Raw genomic sequence first — 23209 nt, 5'->3', positions numbered from 1 at the left:
TCAAAAATAATAAAACTTGGAGACAAATTAAAAAGTGAAAGAGGTAAGAAGATAGAGTAAATGATGCCACACCTTGACCTAAAGCAGAATTACTTGTAATTACAAGTTATTAAAAAAAAATTAGCAGAATGGGGATTTATTTAAAGGCTTACACAGTCTTTTCCACAGCAACCCTGCCATTTAAATTAACTAATTCTCCCTAAAATTTTTATTCATATAGTGAAACACGTAAGCCAAAATATAAAACTGAAAGACTGAATGTTGAGGTCTTGAGAATTTCCTAAAACTAGTCAATCAGTTTTGTCAGCTTATAAAGTTTGATAATCCTTGGGTGACAAGGCACACATTTGTGTGTGTGTGTGTGTGTGTGCGCATATGTGTGCATGTGTGTGACAAAGAGAGAGCAAGATAATAGAAAAGGGTCCACAATCGAAAGAGCCTGTTGTCTAAATGGACTTTAATTCAGTACATTCTCAAATTACGCTCACAAAGGAACCATCATCTTTAAAGAGATCTACGAAAATGTGGGAAAAGAGTGTAGAGGCGTGGAAGTTGACCAGTACAAGGTCACTGGGTCGAATTTCAATACAAATCTTTATACACACACACATTCACACCCCTACACGTATACACTTCAGTAACTCATGATTCTTTTCAACAACTTCATTAGTTCCCTTTGGGCACTGAGATTTTTAAAATTTTTTTTTTAAACAATGACAGCATCTGAAGGAGGAAGGAATTACTCTGCGTGGGCCACAGAGGAAAGCAGGGTGAGTGGCCTTGCTTGTTGGGACAGGTGGCACTTTGGCTGCTCACACCAAGTCTCAGAGATGGGCTGGAGGAGGGTTCAGGTACAAAGACAGTCCAAGCAACTCTTGGGAGAGGCATGCTCAGACAGTGCTGGGGGTAACTGGTCCTCACGCAAAATAATTTCTCCCAAGACCCATGAAGAAGATCAGAATTATGACACAGGTGTTTAGAGTATATGAAAGTGACCATCTTATAAAAGCAGCAATCAACACCAGGAAAGGCCAGGGTACCATGTGGGGAGTGCAACAGAGCTCAAGGCATGGTGACTTGCAGAGAGCCACGGAGACACGGATGGCAGAAGGGTCCTCTCGCTGTGTTTCAAGACGCAACTCTCAGGCGGGTGTGCCATTCTGGATAGCTCCGACCCGGACCAGCTTAGGTAAGTGAAGTGATGTGCACTTCACCAGTGCATCCCTGTCCGTGATCGTTTTCTCTGTTTTTTACAAAGGCAATAGATAGGAAATACAAATAAACCTAGGGATTAAAACAAAACAAAACAACACAGTGAGCTCATTAGAAGGAGAGGCATTTCAGTTTACATAGCTGAAAATCTTCCATTTTGAAAATGATTTCCAAATCATCATAATTTAGCCATATATGAAAGTGAAAAGAGGAGAGATACCTATGGCACAAAATGCATTTACTTCTACAAGATTTCATTCTTTGTTGTTTTTCTTTAGGTCTCTCCCCTCTTTCACAGTCTCAGTGATATCGGTTTGAAAATGGAACAATGTTTTCTATCAAAATATCAAACCTTAGGATTAAGTCTTATTTATTAGCTCTAGTTATACCATCTGCATATTATGATATCCATAATTTAGACAGAATAATGTGTTACTTAACAACATGGGCTGCGGAGCCAAATGTCAGATTTCATCCCCCGCTCTACCACTTAAAAGGCCCAGGAAGCCTTCGTTTCCTCAACTGTAAAATGCAGATAGCAATAGTATCTACTACATAAAGACTGGCTCATTGTAATAAATGTCAGTTACTTTATAATTCCATCTGTCCTACATGTGCAAATTACTCGTTAAATAGAACTTTACATGTGAAAAGTTATAGTATTATTTAGGAAAAAAAATGCCATCCACTATGTGAAAGGCATCAGAGGTGCCTCTACCTATAGCTTTTAACTTAATGTGCTCTACAGCAATGACTGTGAATGTGTGGTCTCTGGTCCTGCAGCAGCAGCATCACCTGAGACATTTTTGGAACTAGAAACCCATGGGCACTGCCCTGACACTGAATCACAAACTGTGGAGAGGGATCCACAGCCTGTGCTTAACCGGCCCGGCTCTCTAGGGTGTTTTAAAGCTAGAGTCTCAGAAACCACTGCTTTCAAAAACGAATTTTACTATGTTTCTGTGCACAAAACTATACAAATCGCTGATACAGTTTTGATTTGTCAGTGCTCAAGTATATGTTGGGTATATGTTCTTATCACTCAAAGGTATCTCTTCCCACCCAGGGCACTCTTTCACTGGAACAAACCAAACATCCAAGGGTGTATGTACCGGAGCCTCTTTTCTTTGATGATCCAACCTGAACTCAGAATTTAAAAATCTGGGCTCTAGGCCACTGGTCTGTTTTATTAAAAGACTAGTTGTATGGAAATCATTATTTAAAAGGTTAATGATGCTTTATAAGATACCTGGTACAAAATGTCCATTGACTGAACAAGTGCCACACAAATACATCCTGTATGAAATATGAGCCTCAGAATCTGTAAATCAGTTGCCTATCTAAAGCAAGCATGGAACAGACATCATGTCCACTTAATAACAGACTCACATTATTACATTTGCACTCATTCTCTATGGCACTCAGAGAATGCCAATCTCAGATATGTTAAGTGTTTCTTACCAATTACAACTGCTATGGCCCCTAGTGCTAATCCCAGGACCAGGATTAGAGGTGCAACAAACAATTTTCCAGCTGGAAAACAAAAGGCAAAACCATTTAGAGTCTTAGAGCAAATCATAATATCCAACCATTTCAGCTATGTTTTTAATACCACAGTGTATATTACTTTTTAAAGGCAGTCTAATTATAAGGAAGGCAGTGATTCTCTAAGGAAATGTATCAGATGTAGAACCATTATATACAGATGTAGGTTTGGTAACTTCACTGCAGCCCTGGGCACATTAGTCCAACATCTCATAAACCATTGATCCTTTATAAGCAAAAAAGTTACGAAGCTACTGGCTCACTTTATTTCCCCAGGACCATTCATCTTTGTGCTTTTCCCTTAGGTCTCTTCCACGTTCAATTTTCAAGATTCTGAAAGATTAAGGAGTGACACAATCTGAGTTGTGTCTCAAAAATATAATTAGCTCAGAGAACAGAGAGCTAGTAGGTGCTGTAGAGGGCTCAGCCCAATCCTACCTCTGGAAAAGTGATTTATTTCCTTCCCGGTCCAAAGGAAACAATATGAACACCTAATAAACAACTATAAACAAGATATTGCAGTACTATTTTAGAGGAAACAACCAATAAACATACAATATATCGGAAGTTATTTAAGTAAATCATCTTAACAAATTTTAAAGGGAAGCTCTCTATAATAAGCACTAAGGCTAAATGTTGATAAGGATGCCAAAAGGCATCCATCAGTCTTTTTTACCCCCTAAATAGATAATTGAGCACTGATTACAATAAACTCCAGGTATATGCAAACACAGCAGAGTTCACAATCAGAATCCCACGAACTCTGAAAGGCACTAGCACACACACAGAAGCCTAACAGTTAATATCCTGTCGTTATGTCTTAATCAATCATCTTCACCCTAAGGCATGTGACATAGAGTGTAGATGCAGAGCCCAGACATACGAAGAGATGAGGAAGGAATGGAGGGACTTGGCAGTAGAAACACTTAGCTGTTTAAAAATAAAGCAGCAACACTATTCCACAGATGAAGGACAGTAATTTGGAATACCCAATTACATAAAAACAATAGAAACATAATGAAGCCAGGAAAAAATGTCAGTATTTTTATTCTTAAGAAATGGTCTTTTGGAACCATTTGGTATCATGACCAGACAGATAGAAAATACAGTTTTTAACATGTAATTGTAAAAGATTGCCATTCAATTGACACCGTGGGCTTTACTTACAGTTTTCACCAATGACAGAACCCAATTTAGTAATACTAAATCTCACTGAACAATTACATTTTGTTCATTCTTTTTTTTAAAATATATTTTATTGATTTTTCACAGAGAGAAAGAGAGAGGGATAGAGAGTTAGAAACATCGATGAGAGAGAGTCATCGACCAGCTGCCTCTTGCACACCCCCTACTGGGGATGTGCCTGCAACCAAGGTACATGCCCTTGACCGGTATTGAACCCGGGACCTTTCAGTCCGCAAGCCGACGCTCTATCCACTGAGCCAAATCGGTGCCGGCCATTTTGTTCATTCTTAAAGCTATGTTAAACTGGTTAGAATATATTGGCTTGCATATTTTATTTATTAAAATATGTTTTTATTTATTTTTAGAAAGAAAAAGGGAAATGGAGAAGGAAAAAGAGAGACAGAAACATTGATGACAGAGAAACATTGATCAGCTGCTTCCTGCACACCTCCAACTAAGGACCCAACATGCAATCTGGGTATGTGCCCTGTCCCAGAATCGAACAAGTGACCTCTTGGTGCATGGGTCAACACTCAACCACTGAGCCACACTGGCTGAGCTTGGCTTGCATATTTGAAAAGAATCTGTTTCTCTCCTGTGCATGTAGCTCAGTATGTTAAATCATGTATCCTTTTAAAATAATTATTAGTATATTTTTTATAATAGCAATGAAACGTGACTACAAAGTAACAGCATTGATTTCCCCCCAACCATTACAGAACTCTAAGACTCAGATACATGCTTTTTCTCTCTAGGAAGTAATAAACTTATTCCAATCATGTAATCAATGTTTAAGGCATGTTTAAGTCTACTTTTGAAACTATTTTGAGGGATTAAGCATATATTTTTTTATTCACAGATCACTAACAATTCTTTTAAAATACCATTCTCAGTAGTTAAAATAATGCTTTTTCATATCCATTTATCATATCTTATTTATTCTTAAGCTTAATTTTTACCTTTCATTGCTATTTTAAATTATACTTGCAAATACTGTTGTTGACTATCCAGACACAACATTTTAAAATGTCCTTCACGTTTTACTTTCAAACTCCTTTGCAAAAGAATTGCACTAAATTTCCAATTCATTCAGTTAAGTAGGAAAGTCCAGCATCTATGCCTTCAATTCTAGTTCCAGACTTCTTTGTCCTCTTAAAAATTTTTTATTGGAGGAATGCCATTGTTTTTGCTCATATAAATTATTTGTAATCTAGAAATCAACTAAAGACCTGTATTTTCTTTGCCATTATATGCTTTAATTTGATGCTTTGTATATTTGTATGGAACAATATGAGAATGGAGCATTTTCCCTCACTTCTATTCCCCAAACCATTCACTGAATACTCTGCTTCCTCTCTCCCAGGGAGATGCTCCCCTGTCAGAGGCGGCTAATTGCCCTCGTATCCCTGGTCCCCATTGTTCTCCAGAACCTCTGATCTCTAACTGGCCTTGTGGCCATCCATAATGTAGACCATGGCTCCCACCTCCAGCTGTGAGAGAAGAGCAGCCCCTAGTGCCTCTGTCCAAGGACAGCTGGAGGCGGCGGTCCCTAACCAAGGGAGCAAACTGGGTTACATAAGAACAGCGGGCGGGAGGACTTCCCTAGGATCAATCCTTCTCCCCTCTTACGTGGCAGCAAAGGTGACCCCTGTGACAGAGTAACCCCTTGTCCTGCCTTCTGTGCAGATGGGAGAAGTGGGAGCCACTCCACGGGGAGTTTGGTCCTCGGGAGTCAGAGGCAGCTGCGCTGGTGGTGGAAGGTCTGTGTGGGAGGGAGAGCTTATCCCAAGGCCAGCTGCTCCTGCTTTGCAGGTTTGTTCTGACACACGCTCACACACTCCGAACAGAAATCAGGCCCAAAAGAAGATCATTTACAGAAAGCTGACTGTAGTGTTTTTAAATAAAAACAGAAAAGAAGGAACAGAGAAAATATTTCCCTGCTGACAATGTCTATTCTATGGCAGTGGTTCTCAACCTTCTTAATGCCATGACCCTTTAATACAGTTCCTCATGTTGTGGTGACCCCCAACCATAACATTATTTTCGTTGCTACTTCATAACAGTAATTTTGCTACTGTTATGAATCATATTTATCTGATATGCAGGATGTCTTAGGCGACCTCTGTGAAAGGGCAGTTTGACCCCCAAAAGGGTCGTGACCCAGAGGTTGAGAACCGCTAGTCTATGGGCTGTGTAATCTACAGGCTGCTAAATAACTAGACTCTTGCCTGAGAAGAGGATTCTAGTGAATGGAAGGAAAAGAACAATCATGCCACTAAATGGCACTGAAGAAGGAAGAAAAGAACGATGCAAAAAAATTAGGATTTTGTGTGTTTAGGTTGTTCTCTGCATGCATAGACTTATAAATAGGTTACAACTCAAACTTAATTTGCAATTAGTTTTCTCATGGTATTTCTATTATCAATAGCGGTTAGATTCCCTGGATATCCCTCCCAAGTCTATTAAACTGATAAATATTGGTTATATAATTACATCCTACACCACATGTGTCAAACACAAGGCCCGCGGGCCAAATCCGTCCCGCCAGGCCTTGCAATGTGGCCCACACCGCGCTGTCATCACTGCACTCCACTGCGTTTCCATCACAATGACAGTTTATGACTGTTCAGTAAACCATTCGGCCCGCGATTTAGGCTGGATTTTAGATTTTGGCCCCTTCTCTGATTGAGTTCGACACCCCTACACCATTATAAGCAAATCAAATACTTGAAAATTATTAAAACCAATGTTGACTATATTGAATTATGTTGGCTATGGAAAATTACATTTGAAATTCCGTAAGGACATTTTTATAGAGGTTATACAAGGTTTTAGAAAATGATGGCACTGGTCTCCATAAATTAAAGTGAATTCTAAAATACATGTTCTCTTTTTTACCTGCTGGGAATGGATCCTCAGCACCGGCTTAGGCCTGATTAACCATCATACGATTCTGGAGAGAGGAGTGGTTTACAACAGCAGTGATGGAGGGCTAAAGAGAGCTCTACAACAGTTTCCTGAAGTCACCAGACAAAAGGAGGTAGAAAGCGGGCCATGTGGAAGATGTTAACAAGTGTTGCCTGTATAATACATGGGAAGCTACCACAGAAAGACACAATGGAGTCCTTTGTGAGGAAGAGAGGAAGAGATCCGCAGTGGGTTCATTCCAGGGGAGTGCAGTGCTATTGAAACAACTAGGAGGTCTGAAGAACTGCCCACATGAAGGTGGAACCAGCCCAGAGCAAAAACCTGTGTTTATGTTTACATATTTGTGTATGACATTGTGTGCTGTTGAAGATTAAGAGGGAGGGAACACTGGGGTTTGTATGCTCTGAGGGCATTTGCTACTCAGTACATTAATTGTTAGCTATTAATACATTAGGAAAGATATACAGTGACTTTATCAACTATTTGGATACAACGAAACTCCATTAAGGGCTCTGAAACATATGGATTTTTTTTTTTTTACTGTATAGCATTTCCTCTATGAATAAAGAGAAGTTAGGTGTAAGATTCACTGCTAGGTATTGTCAATATAAAAATAAATGTGACGTTTCTCTCAATAGGTGCCTTACAATAGGTTACAGAAATTTAAAATTAATTTTACATTTCTGCAGAGTAATGAACAATTTGTGTTTTGAACAAAATCTGGTGGCTCATATAAGACGATCCTGCCAAGAAACTTAAGTTTTTCATTGTAAACTCGAAGGGAGAGAGAATATCTCCCTCCTGTTTGGGGGCAAAGGCCCCACTTGGCTAGCTGGTAGTGGTCAGCATTACCGTGGCTATTCCATTTCTGAGTTCTGCTATCACTGCCCACTTCCCCAGAGAAGATTCCTCAAGGTCATGTCCCGTACTTACCACAGACCGACCCTCGCACGAATCTCCTTAGATGAGGTCTCTCTGGGAGGTAGCGATATTTGCATCCAAATATACTGAGGTTTGATGTGTGGTCTCCAAAGAAACGGAGCTGGCGGTATCTCTCCCCACATCGATAACAAAAATTAGTGTTACACTGTGAACAGGTCATGTGATCACACCCTTCAGTTCTCTGGATGTGGATCTGTGTCAGCAAAAGAGGGGAAGGAAAGGAAAGGCGATTAAAACTTTCAACAAGTAAATCTGGCAAATGTATGAAACAACATCTGCAAGTTTTGCCACCAGATGAACCTTTCTTACACAGCAGTCCTGAGCCTTTCAATTTGCTTGCAATCATGTTCTCCAGGATCGTCTTTGTGTCAAACACTTCATGTGTGCAAAGCTCAGTAACATTTCAGGTACTCATGCTGTTGGCTGGTTATGACTAATGTTTAAACTAACACATCCCAAAGAAAGTTCACATGCTTTCCTAGACATACACCCAACTCAATGGTCAGGAGGCATTTTAAAATGCTGGGAAAGGGGATGTTGTGTAAGCTGTGTCCAACAAGGTGACTGCGGGAATAAGAGGAGATAAAGAGCCGAAACCGGTTTGGCTCAGTGGATAGAGCACCAGCCTGCGGACTGAAGGGTCCCAGGTTCGATTCTGATTAAGGGCATGAACCTTGGTTGTGGGCACATCCTCAGTAGGGGGTGTGCAGGAGGCAGTTGATCGATGATTCTCTTCCATCGATGTTTCTAACTCTCTCTCTCCCTCTCTGTAAAAAAAATCAATAATATATATATATATATATATATATATATATATTTTTTTTTTTTTTTTAAAGAGGAGATAAAGAGTATTCCTTAAAAGCCCGTATTATGTAAAACTTTTTTTCTGAATAATCATCAAGGAGCAGAAAGCTGTGTGTGTGGAAGGAAATGTTAGGAGCTAAAAGTGTATTCATAATACCATTTTAGTTTCCGAGTATCATTTGCAAATATGTGTATAGAACTGTTTACAGAATTCTATTTGTGCAACTAACACCTTCCTCAATTGTTGCAGCCAAGTGACATGAAATACAACTTCACCCTTAATGCAACAAGGCTCTTATTCTTGACTAGTCCACTGTATACCCAATGCGGCAGTCACTGTCTCAGCACTGACTTTACTCTTTGAGATATAACTGGATACTTGGCACAGACAGAATCCTCATAGACACTCATGAATTGGCGCCATCTTTCATTCCAGGATGTGCACACTCAGTTTCCCAGATGAGCATTCATGAAAGAGAACTTAGTATTTCATAAAAAAGGTTTGGTAACACTGTCCACTCTCATGTGATTGAAACAGGACCAATAAAAGCAGCCTTCCCATTTCATTATGAGTAGGCACTTACTACATTCAAGCTACATCCCACTTATTCTTATCATACATACATTTTTAATCATTGTATCTTTATTTAGGAAATTTATTTAAAATGTCTCCAATACCACTTGACTATTGAGCATTTCAACCCATGACACTGCTTTGGGACTAGTGTTCAGTGAATATTTTAATGCAATTGAGAACGTCACATGTAATCATGTGAGTCAAAACTTCCAGTGGTGCTGAAACCAGGTTGGCTCAGTGGCTAGAGCATCAGCCTGCAGACTGAAAGGTCCCAGGTTCAATTCCAGTCAAGGGCATGTATGCTGGCAGCTGATTCTCTCTCATTGATGTTTCTAACTCTCTATCCCTCTATCTTCCTCTCTTTAAAAAAAATCAATAAAAAATATTTAAAAACAAAACAAACCTCCAGTGGTTGCTTGACTCTTTTTAGTTAAGCTTTGGCCACAGTCCATGACTTTACATATTTCATTAAAAATAATGTTCACAGAAACCAGTTTGGTTCAGTCGATAGAGCATAGGCCTGCCTATCTATCTATCTATCTATCTATCTATCTATCTATCTATCTATCTATCTATCATCTATCTATCTATCTGCCTGTCTGCCTGCGCACCCATCTGGAAAGCTTCTAGAGGACAGTGACAATTTTGAAGAGATAATAACTAAGTACAGGGCAGCACATTACAGGCACTTAACCCAAGTTCTGTGAAGGGACCAAGGAAGAACAGTGCACTAAGTTTCTGACAGGATGCTAGGTATTCAAAATCATGAGGTGGATTGTAGGTTAAATATCCATTCTCTCCCCATGGCTGATTCTCAGCAGGTAACCGTTGGCCACATAGGGAGGTTGAAAGAGCCTGAGTTTTGATTTGAAGAAGCTCTCTGTTTAAATTCTGCCTCCACTAGCTGTATAAAAAAGTTACTCGAGCCCGGCCAGCATGGCTCAGTAGTTGAGAGTCGACCTATGAATCGAATGTCACAGTCCGATTCTGGGTCAGGGCATATGCCCAAGTGGTGGGCTCAACCCCCAATATGGAGCATGCAGGAGGCAGCCAATTAGTGCTTCTCATCATTATGCTTCTGTCTCTCATTCCCTCTCCCTGCTTCTCTGAGATCAATGAAAAAAAAAAAAAAAGTTACTTGACTTCTCCCAAGCCTCATTTTCAATACTACTTAACGTGATAATGCATGTACAGGGCTCAGCCCATTGTTTGACACCTACTGAGTCAGAACAATGTAATACTGGTTCCCCTTTATGCACTGAAAAATTCGAGTAGCGTGGGCGATGCAACAGCTCACCTCCTGATTGCCAGGTGGCCCCTTCCTCACTTCTTGACATGGATAATTCTTGGGCAGATGCTGAACTAGACACCACCTTCTATGGTGAAGGGCAAAGAGCATCTGTGGTCAAAGGTCACTAACAACTCATTATTTGGTCAATATAGGCAATACTTACTTTTTCTGCTATTGGACAAACCATCCTTTTAAAATTGTATCGAGCCCTGGCCGGTTTGGCTCAGTGGATAGAGTGTCGGCCTGCAAACTGAAGGGCACATGCCCAGGTTGTGGGCTGGATCCCCTATAGGGGGCATACAGGAGGCAGCCAATCAATGATTCCCTCTCATGATTGATGTTTCTCTCTCTCTCTCTCTCTCTCTCTCTCTCTCTCTCTCTCTACCCCCCCCTCCCTCCCTCCCTCCCTCCCTCCCTTCTTTGAAATCAATAAAAATACATTACCAAAAAAAAAAAATTGTATAGACTTTTTTTCTTTTACCTGACAAGTCTAGTTAGAGCAGATGCTGGATTTATGGGGCCTGAAGGTTATCTGATTGGAGGGCCCTCTTTAAGGAGAAGAATGTAAATTACAAACACAAATGAGATACGAGTCTAAGAAGGGACTTGGCAGGCGAGGGTCTCTGAAGCCTGAGCTCTTTACCTTTCAGGTAAACTCGGCCCTAGCCCAGCATTCCCCTCTGTGGGGCCTGTTTCTGGGAACCATTCTGAAGAGCGATCCCTGTGCCCGTACCCAGTCAGCACAGTGGCTGGTGCACAGGAAGAGTGCAGGCCAAAGCTCCTGCTGGACCTTGGCACCATTTCTGATTCCTCTTTAAACCACCTGAGCATGTTTACAGAGAACGGCTGAGCAGCCAAAATAAAGTTCGTCATACATTCAACCTTTTCCTCCTGGGCTGTATTTGATCCTGAAATGGAGACAATAAAGCTTAACTTCTCCTGATCACAAAGCGCAGTGTTGTGTTTGACTAGCAGAGAGAAAAGGACTAATATTTGCTTAGAGCGCATCATGTGCCAAGCATTATACACAGATTAGCACCTTTAAGCCTCACAACTGAACCATGAGACTGGCATTCTTACTCATAACCAGAGCTCAGAAAAAGTAAGCTGCTAGAGTGAATAGAGAACGGTTTTGATTCATGTCTGTGTCTTTATCATGCTAAGTAGCCTCTTATTATGAACTTAAAGATAAAATCAGAAGTCAATCATATCTTTGTTAAATGACAGAATAACCTTTGCATTAGTCAGACTGACATGCTTCCAGTCTCCTGCACAAGGCAAATCTGAGTCTTTCTGCTTGTTTTAGCTTTTCGGGGGGGTGGGGGGGTGGGGGAAATACCAGCTCATTTCTTCCTTTAAAACAGTATCAAAGCTTTTTCTGACAAGAAGATTGTTCTAGTAAGTTCAACTTGTCACCAACAGTTCATTTTCCTCAAAATTTCACCCACCATTTGTCACATTATATCTGTGTAATATTGCTTCATCGACTTCTAAAATCGTTATGGGGCAAATTAACTTTTTCATTAAAATCACAAAGACAGCAATGTATAGTCTCTCTGAGCAGTTTTTCCTTATTTCTAAAATAATATTCTGAGCACAGCAGGCAAAATATTGTTGGTCCAATATTTCTGTACAGGAGGTGATAAAATTCCAAGTTCTGACAATACTCTATAGTAACCTTGTACATTGCAGGATTATATGGTTCTATATATTAATTTGACCACTTCATACACACAAAGTAATGGTTTAATCATGAGAAAATAATTTCATTAATTTACCAACTATTAAATACATAGTACTACTTCCTTTAATATTACTGTAAATATATTTTGATTTTATGAAAATATATTATATCTTGATACTAACAAAAACAAATTGATACAATGTAAGTTACTGTGCAACAGGGGATATTACTTTTCACATTTGTTAAGTAAGTTGTAATTTTGGTCTAAAACCCAGGGAATAATATATTTCATATGCTAAATGAGTTCCCTATATATTTCATTCAAGAGCACATTTTGACAATGCCATCTTTATTTTTAAAATATAGAGCCTTAAAATGTAGGCTTAAATTACATTTACATAAATTATTTTATCAAACTGTTTTTATTATAGTTTCAAAACATTCATTGACTTAGCATGGCTAAAACAATACAAATAAATCACCCAGTGGCTATAATTTAGAATCAAAATTTTGTTTTTACTTAAGAGACTGAAATAGGGTAGGACAGACCAGATATTCCTAATCTATTAGCTTGAACTGACTATTCATAAACCACAAATGTCACTTGGCTTGATATTACTCACAGGGTTTTTCTCCATCTAAATAAATAAGGATGACTGATACTTAAAGGAGTCAAATATTTAAACACTAAATGTTGTGATATACCCCTTTACGCTTACAAGTCATGAGATGAATGTTCAGAATATGCCAGATATTTGTTTAATAGGAGTTTTTGCTATTAAGTTCATAATATAGTAGACAAATAACAAAACAGCCAATTTTTGAGCCTATGCTATTCATAGTACATAGCACCACCTGTAAATAAGGGATTATTCATAAAAAACATATATGGTTCTAAAATGTAATTCTCATTATTGTCTGGCAACCTAAAATGGCATTATGTACTGCTGTAGCAGAAAGGTAATGGCAAGGCCATCCGTGGTCCATATGATCCCTGAAAAACAGGTATGTAATTGGAAATATGCTTACTGTTTCCTAGCTTTAAAAACAATGTACCAAAAGTATTTTGATTTTTGCTTTTCAAAACACACACAAAACAATGTATTTTTAGTATCTGCCCTCCTCAATGTACTTGTGCTTCAATGTACTTGTTTTCTTTGTTACAGGAAATTTCATATACATCTCAAGTTAAGTCTTGTGATTTGTGACAGGAATTTTTGAATGAGAGTGTAGAACTGTCCAATTCTTATTCTCCAGGTTAGGGTTGTACTAAAAATTAGCTCCTAATTTTCTTCCTTCTTCCCCAGAGCTTGTGCCTCATGCTCTCAGAAATCTTCAGATGCTAGTTTTCCCCTCCTTCACATTCACTTTGACCCCTTCCCTCTGCAACTGTGCCCTGCTTAGCTTGCCAATAGTCCAGGTATTGCCACATCCTAATAAATCCTTTCTCTAATTCCACATGAACTTCTAGCCAATAATCACCCTCACTCTTCCATTTTTATCAAGCTTCTCAAAAGAATATTCTATATTCATTGCTTTTCTCTTTCTTCCTTTTTTTTTTTTTTTTTCACCCAAGGATATTTTTCCGTTAATTTTTACAGAGAATGGAAGGGAGAATGAGAGACAGAGAGAAACATCGATGTGAGAGAGACACATTGATTGGCTGCCTTCTGCACGTATCCCGACCAGGACTGGGGAACCTGCAACCAAGGTACATGTCCTTGACCAGAATGAAACCCAGGATCCTTGAGTCCACAGGCTGACGCTCTATCCACTGAACCAAACTGGTTAGGGCTCACAGCTTTTCTTACTCATCTTAGTTGGCTACAATCCCATGCTACTGATATATCCAGATCAACTATTTTTTCTCCAGGAAACATTAACTCATTCATGCATTCCACAATTAACCATTTGTCCATTGATAAAACCTGATATGGTCCTGCCCCGGAAGAGCTTATAGTCTACTCAAGTGTACAACTAAATACACACTCATAAGCTGTGGCAGATGCTATGCAGGAAAAGAACAAGTTGTGGAAAGAGTGCTTGAGAGGTGGAGCTTGATGTGGCCTAAGGGTCAGAGAGGATTCTCAAGGGAAGTGACATTTGATCTGAGAAATAAAGGTCGAGTAGCAGTTTACCAGTTAAGAGGACTCGGAGGTAGGAAGAGCATCCCCAGCACAGATATTCATGACACTGTAGCCATGAAGTGAGAAGCAACCTGCACTAGCCCTGTCGGAGCATTTCTTACTCTATATCTTAAAACTCTTTATCTGTATCCTCCTATCCAAACCCTCTACTCCCCCAGTTGATGAAATCTAAAAGGATTCAGATCATGCTCATCTTGTTTATTGCTTTACTAGAGGCCTGTGCATGAAAATCATGTAAGGGAAGGGGGGAGGGTGTCTCTCAGCCCGGCCTGTACCCTCTCCAATCAGGGACTATTTGGAGGATGTCTGACTGCCAGCTTAGGCCCAATACTGGCAGTCGGACATCCCTCTCAAAATTTAGGACCGCTGGCTCCTAACTGCTCGCCTGCCTGCCTGGTCGCCCCTCAACTGCCCTCCTGCCGGACTGGCTGCCCCCAAACTTCCCTCCTGCCAGCCTGGTCACCCCCTAACTGCACCCTCTACTGGCCTGATTGCCCCCTAATTGTCCGGAAGGAAATCAGATGTCCAGAAGATGTCCGATCACCCGGTCTAATTAGTATATTGCCCTTTTATTAGTATAGATTATAGAAACTTGCACAGGTCCTGTCACATAGCATGTTCTCAATAATATCTTTAAAGACCAAATGAGTATTACCCATGACCTTCTGTTCGCCAAATCCAATTTTTGGATTCTTATCTAATTGTATTTCTCAGTGTCATTTAATCGCTTGACCACGATCTCCTTCTGACCTTTTATATACTCTTGCTTCAGTGCCACCCTTATCCCAGGTGCTCCTCATACCTCCCTGAGGTTCCTATTTCTTCACCTATCCTTAATTCCACCCAGGGCTCACCACTTTGCACATCTCTTCAATACCCAAATGGTTTCAACTTCCTTCAACTAGATCTCATTTCTTAACTTCCACTGTGGACTGACTCCTGAGCTGCGGGCTCAGGAAGCACCTGTTGGCTGGTAATACATACCTATGTGCCTTAACGCCATTTCCAAGTCAAATAAGAAAAAGCAAATATCATGGCCCTCTGGTCCAACAATAACAACAAAATAAAACGAGGTCCATCTCCATATTTTATCACAGGTTATGGTATCACCATCCACTTAGACACTCAAGCCAGATATGTGGTAGGTACACTCTTTTTAAAAAATATATATATATATTTATTGATTTTTTACAGAGAGGAAGGAAGAGGGGCAGAGAGAAAAGTCGATCAGCTGCCTCCTGCACACTCCCCACCAGGGATGTGCCCTTGACCACTAAGGTACATGCCCTTGACCTGAATCAAACCTGGGACACTTCAGTCCGCAGGCCGACGCTCTATCCACTGAGCCAAACCGGCTTCAGCTAGGTACACTCTTTTTACTTCCCACATCCAACTCATCATCAAGGTCAGGCAGTTTTAGGCCCAAGATACTTATCTACTCCTCCTCTTCTCCAGCTGTTTTTTGTTTTGTTGTTGAAAATCAATTATGTATTTAGGGAGATGACACAGGCTGACATATTGAAGGCGTACGTACTGTATTCTGTTTGGTGGACAAAGCGGGGGCAGTTGTGTCATATCGCTGCCGTAAAATTGTGTCCCAAGGCGGTGAGACAATAGAGGATAACACATCCCGATGCACCCAGACTTCGGACCACTTATGATGGACTTGCCATTTGTCCTGGGGGGGCTGGAGGGAGTCCTGTCTTAAAAGTTGGCTCTGCTCTTTTGCTGTTCTCCAGCTGTTTTGATCACTAGCTTACTTAGCTCATACTGTCATCATCATTTCCTCCTACATGTCTACAGCTACCTTCATATAACCAACCACAGCCAACATAACATATACATCTGATATCGCCATTCCCCTCCTTACAACTTTCCACCTGGAGTATGAAATACACGTTTCTTAATATTGCATGCAAAGCTCAGGCCTCTGTTTGTTTCTATAGCCCCACCTTTCACCACTTCCTCCTGTGAACCTTACGCTAAGGGAACCGCAAAGTACGTGTGGCTCTTTGTTCACAGCAAACATTTCCTGGCTCTGAGCCCTTGTACCTCCGATTGTAATAGTTTCACTCCTGGATACCATCCACCAGGCCAGAATCCACCCAATAATCCTGAACCACCCACCTCTCCCTGGATTCCCCAAGATGAATAAGATATCCCTTTATAAATTCAATCTCAGGATAGTGAACAAATATTAAGATTATCCTGTATAATAAAAGGCTAACATGCAAATCAACCAAACGGCAGAATAACCAGTCACTTTGACATGCACTGACCACCAGGGGGCAGACACTCAGTGCAGGAGCTGCCCACAGGTGGTTAGTGCACTCCCACACAAGGAGCACCGCTCAGCCGTGGGGAGTGAGCCTAACCCAGCAATTGGACATCCCGTGAGGGCTCCCAAACTGCGAGAGGGCGCAGGCTGGGCTAAGCACCCGCCCCCGCAGTGCATGAATTGCATGCACAGGCCCTCCGGTTTGTGATAAAGATGGGGCATTGGGTGCAATACCATTTAGATCCTAGAAAGTATTTGCCACCAAACAATCAGACTTTCCTCATAACTAAGGTCTAGACGTTGGTACAAGAAAATGATAGCACTGATAACACTGCTCTGAAAGTAATGACTTCCAGCAGTCTGGAGAGTTAAAACAGATAATCCGTACTGAAGGAGAAGCTATTTTATTTTCTGAATGGGCACTATTTGAAGGCAGTCAGGGGCCTCTCCCTGAATGTGATTTTGCAGTGGCTTGTGTGATACCAGAGGACTGCAGGACTGTGAGATCCAACATTAACAGTCCAAGTCCTTCAGCATTCGTAGCTCAGATAGAAGGGCCCACAGGTGCAGCTTTTGTGCTAATTTTACGTGAACAGGGCAAATTAATCATTCTCTCTGAAAATACGTTCTTGCCCAAAGCAACTATTACAGGATTCAAGAGAATAAAATATCTAAGGGGAAATAGCATGACAAGTACATTTCCTTAATTCCAAAATCACAATAAATTATGAATGAATATAATTCACTTTCCCCTGACTGCTCTTTCCAGTTACATAACCTCTCTGAAACTGTTTCTACATTTTGAAATGGGTAATTACCCATTCCTCATAACTTTCTTTTGAGAATTAAATGAGACAACAAATATAACTTACATACTACATTACTGTGAAAAATCTTAAGAGTTTCACCAAAAGGTACAGAATAATTAAAATCTAGATGGCACACTGGAACTCAGTATCTCAGAGGGTTAAGGATTTGAAGGGACACGTAAGTATAAAACTACAATGGAGACTGACATGTAGCAACTATCAGTATTTATCAGACAGTATTGTTATAGATACTAGAGGCTCAATACACGAAATTCATGCAAGAGCCTTGGCCCCAGCCCCTGCCCTCGCCCACTGTGGCTGGGGGCCCCTGCTGCCTCTGCCTCTGCCCCCGCCTGCTGTGGCTTTGTCCGGAAGAATGTTCAGAAGGACGTCTGGTCTACGTAATTAGCATATTATCCTTTTATTATTATAATCATTGTTATTGTGGTAAGAACAAAAAGGAACACAGAGCATTGTACAAAGGCATTTCCATGAATAAAATGAAGATGGCATATCAGAATTCAGCACTCCCTATTCATATCTTGGCATTTCTTTAAAAAAAATAAATCACATGAGTATAATCAATGTTACCTCAAAATAGGGAATATGTATGTTGACCCTGGAATAAAATAAATGACTCAATTGCTAATTAATTCATAAAGCACATTACTTATATATTAGCCTGCCAAAATGTATAATTTCCTAATTATTTATCTCTATTCACTGTTTTAGAAAATGTCCTAATTTGAGATGTGGATTATTTAGATAAGAGGAAAATTAAGGTGGTCAGCTGCATGCCATCTAGTTCTGTGACTATACTTGTACCACAATACATAAATGTTGGCATAAATATTCCTCTTATCTTTGTATAAAAATATCTCATTGGGAAAGGAGTGTTTGAGGGATTGTTCTTCAATTTTCTAAATAAAAAGAAAGCTACCCATTTTGAGAAATATTAAATCAACTTTGCTTTAGTAAGCCCATATTCTGAGCAACATTTAACTTTTACATGAGGAAGGAAAAAAAAATAAATAACAGTCAAATCCTTAGAGGTTGTGTATACAAGTAGAATGTTTAAACAGCCCCAGAGCTAGAATGGGATAGCTTTCTGTTCCACTGGGACATTTTATTTATTTCTAATCAAGAACTATTTCACACATTTAAAAAATTAGAGATAACTATCATAGACATATATGGATTCACTACCTATGTTTAATCATGGTAATATGTTGCAATATTTACTTGAGAAATAAATTTTTGAAGAGACAATGCTTCCTTTTATATACTGCCTTCTTTATATAATTGTTTCTTAACTTCCTGTTTAAACTGGCTTACGTCAAATTATCAGTTGAAGGGCCAGAAGATATGGCTACTCTTTTGGAAGTACATTTGCTAAAAAATATATTTATATATACTTAAGAGGGCAGAAATCTGGCCTTGGGAAAATGGGGTTTTAACAATTTAAAATTTCATAAAGGGAAAACATGATATAGATGACAGCCCAAATCTGGTTACAACAAGTAACACTAATGAACTAATATTAAACCATTTGAGAAACAACCAGAAGATTGGGTTACTAACCATTCTTACCAAGGACCCCCCCTCCACATTCTCAAAGGCTTCAGAACTGCAATCTTTAATAAAGTTTAGTATTATATTGGACAGTAATACCTAGATTTTTCTATTCTTCTAAAATATAAAATTTTCAGGCCTTTTAGGAATATCTAGCTGGGGGTTTTGCTACACATTTACAATAAATTAAAATAAATATTTACTTAAAAATTTGTTTTAAAGAAATAATACTTTAAAACATATGTGTAGAACAATAAAATTATATGTGGTTTCCACTTTCTGAAAACAATAAAATAGATTACTTCAGTTTAAAGAATCGCAATGAGTATATACTTCAGCATAGTTTAAGTATTTCAAACTTTCAAACAAAACATAAATTAAAAAAACACCAGACAAATTTACCACAATACAAAAAAACATGGGAGTCCTGATATTGTTTCCAAAGCCATATGCCTAAAAGGAAACTGAAACCATTTGTAGTATTCAAAACTGGCAATAAAATATGACTTAAACGGACGTAAATGCAGTGGAACTTGAATCTCACCAGACAGTAGAGTCTCTGCTACAAGGTGGTCCCATAACAGATTCCACCTTCCTTGGCTCCTCTCTTTTCAGCTATGTCGAAGGAAATCCCCTTTCAAGCCCCAGCCTGATAGCCACTGCCTCACCAGGGAACCCGCACGCATGCTTCTCCTTAATTCTGCATAGTTGTTAAAACCGCGGGAAGTTTTCAATGCATTCAGTAAAGTCATTCCAATTGGCTGCCTTTCCCTTCTAGGGATATGTTCAACTGATGGCTTATGTCCACGGGGTCAGACATCCTTAGTGCAGCTGCGGAGGCAGGAGCAGCACTCCCCGTGTGGGAGTGCATTGACCAGCAGTGGGAAGCTCCTGTGAAGTCTCAGAGTTTGCCCCTGGTGGTCAGTGTGCATCATAGTGATTAGTCATTCCGTTGCATATTTCACTCAATTTACATAATAGCCTTTTATTATATATTAGGTCTAGTAATAATTAATGTGTTTTCTATTACTTTTTTAAATCGAATTTATTTAAACTATACAACAAAATTTAATCAACAATATAGTTGCCGTTGTTTTCTACTACTTGTGCCCAACGCTCAGGAAGCATTTTAATCCCTCTGTTGTAAAATTCTTGTGATTTTGATGCAAAAAATTCGGTCAATGCATTTTTGAGGCATTCTTCATTATTAAATTTTTTCCAAGAAGAAAGTTTTGCAAAGAACAAAACAAATGGTAATCGGAAGGGGCAATATCAGGAGAATATGCAGGTTGAGGGAGAACTTCCCATTCCAACTGGCACAGTTTTTCAGCAGTGATTCTTGCAGTATGCAGTTGTGCGTTATCGTGGTGAAGAATTACGCCCTTCCAATTAATCAGCGCGGGTTCTTTTTCTCTTAAAGCTTGGGCTAACCTTTCCAATTGGGCACTATACACTGCACTTGTAATGGTTTGGGTAGATGGTAAAAGTTCATAATGAAGAATTCCTTTAAAATTCCACCAAACATACAACATCACTTTTTTCGCATGCAAGTCAGGTTTTGGCGTGGGCTGCGGAGCCTCATTTTTGTCCAACCATTGAGGCCGCCTTTTCAAATTAACATACAGCACCCATTGTTCATCTCCGGTAACAATTTGCTCTAAAAACTGCAAACAGTTTTGACGAGAGAGGAGCGAACTGCAAATTGTGACTCTTTGATTACGGTTGTTGTCGGTCAACTCATGAGGAACCCATTTTCCAAACTTTTGGACTTTGCCAAGTGCACGCAATTGATTGGAAATTGTTTTTTGTGAACAATTTAAAATTGTCGCAAGCTCTTGTTGGGTAATTTGAGGATTTTGCACCAAAAGAGCTTGAAGAGCTTCTTGATCAAAATTGGACACATGGCCTCGACCACTCTTGTCATCTAACGAAAAATTTCCCTTGCGAAATTTCTCAAACCAACGCTGGCATTTTCTGGCGCTAACTGCATCTTGACCAAGAGCACTACAGATGTTTTTTGCAGCCTCACTTGCTTTTCTTCCTAATTGGAACTCGTAAAGCATGCAGTGCTGAATATGCTCTTCATCCGCCATCTTCTTAGCCCTAGTTTTGCAACAAAAACCAAACCAAACACAAACTTTTTCAAGCAAAACTTGTTAATTGCACTTCACACGTTCTGTAGATACCACATGTTTGAAGGTTATGTCAATACAAGTCAACGCCAAGCAAGATTTTAAACGAATGTTTAAAAACGACATTAATTATTACTAGACCCGATAGGATGGCCATCCTAAAATTTGAAATGTCATGAAAAAAAAAAAAAAAAGAAAAGAAAGAAAAAAGCATACATACACACTGCTCATATACAAAATTTTCAATTTTTAAAAAAATATATTTTATTGATTTTTCACAGAGAGGAAGAGAGAATCATCAATCAGTTGCCTCTTGAACACCCCCTTACTGGGGATGTGCCCACAACTAAGGTACATGCCCTTGACCGGAATTGAACCTGGGACCTTTCAGTCTGCAGGCCGATGCTCTATCCACTGAGCCAAACCGGTTTCGGCCAAATTTTTCAATTTAGTTATGCAATACCATTGTTCCTCTAAAATGAAACAGCACCTATTCTTTTTCTAACCTGCAATAATAGTTATGCCTACAATTCACTTCCACATTGTAGTAATATTACCCAGTGACAGGCAAATGTCTGTCCTTTCCACCGACCGACAGGCGAGCTCACCTTGCACTTTGGACACTTCTGGGCATTCCGCTGGCCATGCTCAATCTCGCTGGCCCAGTGGCGCAACAGTTTGTCTCCTTTCTTGTACTCCTTGCAGTTAACACCTTCATGCCAAGGAGAGTGGCACTTAAAACACCAGACGAATTGGCAAGCGGGGCACTGGATCTGTGTAAAGAAACGCAGGGTTAAGCACTCGTAGAGAAATGCCTGCAAGAGTCCAAAGGCTAAGAACGGTGACGCGGGGGAAATGAGCTAAACGGTTATCGGGACCCCAGCTTTTCAGGATCTCCCCGTCTCCCAAGACGCAAACCACAATGCCCTGTGCTGGCCGGTTCTGTTATCGGAGGAGCAACGCAGTGCTTTGCCATGGATGGTTCAGCTGTTTGCAGGCGACACTGGAATTAAACACTGGGCACGTTCTGGAAATGAACTTGGTCTTACGAAAATCTCCCAGATCGAAACAGAACGCAACCTGATCCACATCCACACACGCAGGAGGCCTTTCAATTCACTTTCTGTTGAACCAAGTCGCCAAGCATTTCCACTGCTCTCTTTATCAATGGCTTCATTCGCTTTTATAAACATCAAAACGCCCCAGATGCTTCCTCAAGTGAAAACACACTGGCAGACATACTGCATTTGCTATGAAGCACACCAGAGATAATGGATAGTTTTTTTGTTTTGTTTTGTTTTTGCTATTAATCTAAGGGAGGCTAATTATAAGAATAATACAAAGGGTCCTATTGAAATGTATCAGTCTTGGTGGTTCCGTGGCCTGTTAGGTGGGAAATCATCAAAAAGATATCATTGTATTTTCACTGTGTGGCGGTGTATGTGAGAGTGTGTGTGTGTCTGTTCATTGAAAACGTATGTCTTCTATGTGACATGGAAGACTTACCTGACTTCCTTGATTCTGAGTGACAGTGGCGTAACTAATTCTTACACAATATTTCTGGTCCTCACTCTCAGAAGACATGGGCAAGCCCTAGCTGATGTGGCTCAGTAGATAGTGTTGGCCTTTGGAATGAAGGGTCCCAGGTTTGATTCCTGGGCAAGGACATATACCTAGGTTGCAGGCTCAACCCCTGGCCTTGGGAGGCAACCAATAGATGTTGTCTCTCTCATATCAATGCTTCTCTGTGTCTCTTCCCCTCCCTTCCACTCTCTAAAAATCAATAGAAAAATATACTTGGTGAGAATTAACACACAAAAAAAGAAATTTCTGTTCAATAAACAAACTTGAATTTATTTAAAAAACAAAGCAAAAAACAACAACAACATGGGCAGTTGTTGACTTTCTGACGTGTTTGATTATAGTTAATAAAATATCTGAGACAACACTGTATGATTCTTCAACAAATTTCTGCATATTAATTACTTCACATGAGTGAATTTACTGACTACAGTTTGAAAATCAGTTAGAATTTCTTTTGGTAAACAATCAAAGTCACTACTTACTTTGTGGAAAACTACTTTTTTTTTTTTTAATAATGTT

The 23209-nt window shown here is 39.8% G+C and overlaps 1 protein-coding gene across 5 annotated transcripts in view; it reads right to left on the bottom strand.

The window, feature by feature from the left end:
* RNF217 (ring finger protein 217) overlaps positions 1-23209 on the bottom strand; it is a 106391-nt gene that overhangs the window by 9634 nt on the left and 73548 nt on the right. For 2 of the 5 annotated variants that reach the window (XM_045573277.1, XM_036413247.2), the window contains 4 exons: positions 21715-21879; positions 7804-8005; positions 2674-2745; positions 437-1284 (listed from right to left, as the gene is read on the bottom strand). In XM_045573277.1, coding sequence (XP_045429233.1) covers positions 1211-1284; positions 2674-2745; positions 7804-8005; positions 21715-21879 — 513 coding nt within the window. In that variant the 3' untranslated portion in view covers positions 437-1210. Of the gene's footprint in view, positions 1-436; positions 1285-2673; positions 2746-7803; positions 8006-12507; positions 12516-21714; positions 21880-23209 lie in introns of those variants that run through there. The other 3 variants (XM_045573276.1, XM_045573275.1, XR_006740088.1) reach the window with 3 other exon arrangements.

This window comes from Pipistrellus kuhlii, unplaced genomic scaffold (assembly GCF_014108245.1).
Source record: "Pipistrellus kuhlii isolate mPipKuh1 unplaced genomic scaffold, mPipKuh1.p scaffold_m20_p_5, whole genome shotgun sequence".
Taxonomy (NCBI): domain Eukaryota; kingdom Metazoa; phylum Chordata; class Mammalia; order Chiroptera; family Vespertilionidae; genus Pipistrellus; species Pipistrellus kuhlii.
This window is presented reverse-complemented; position numbering and strand designations above follow the sequence as displayed.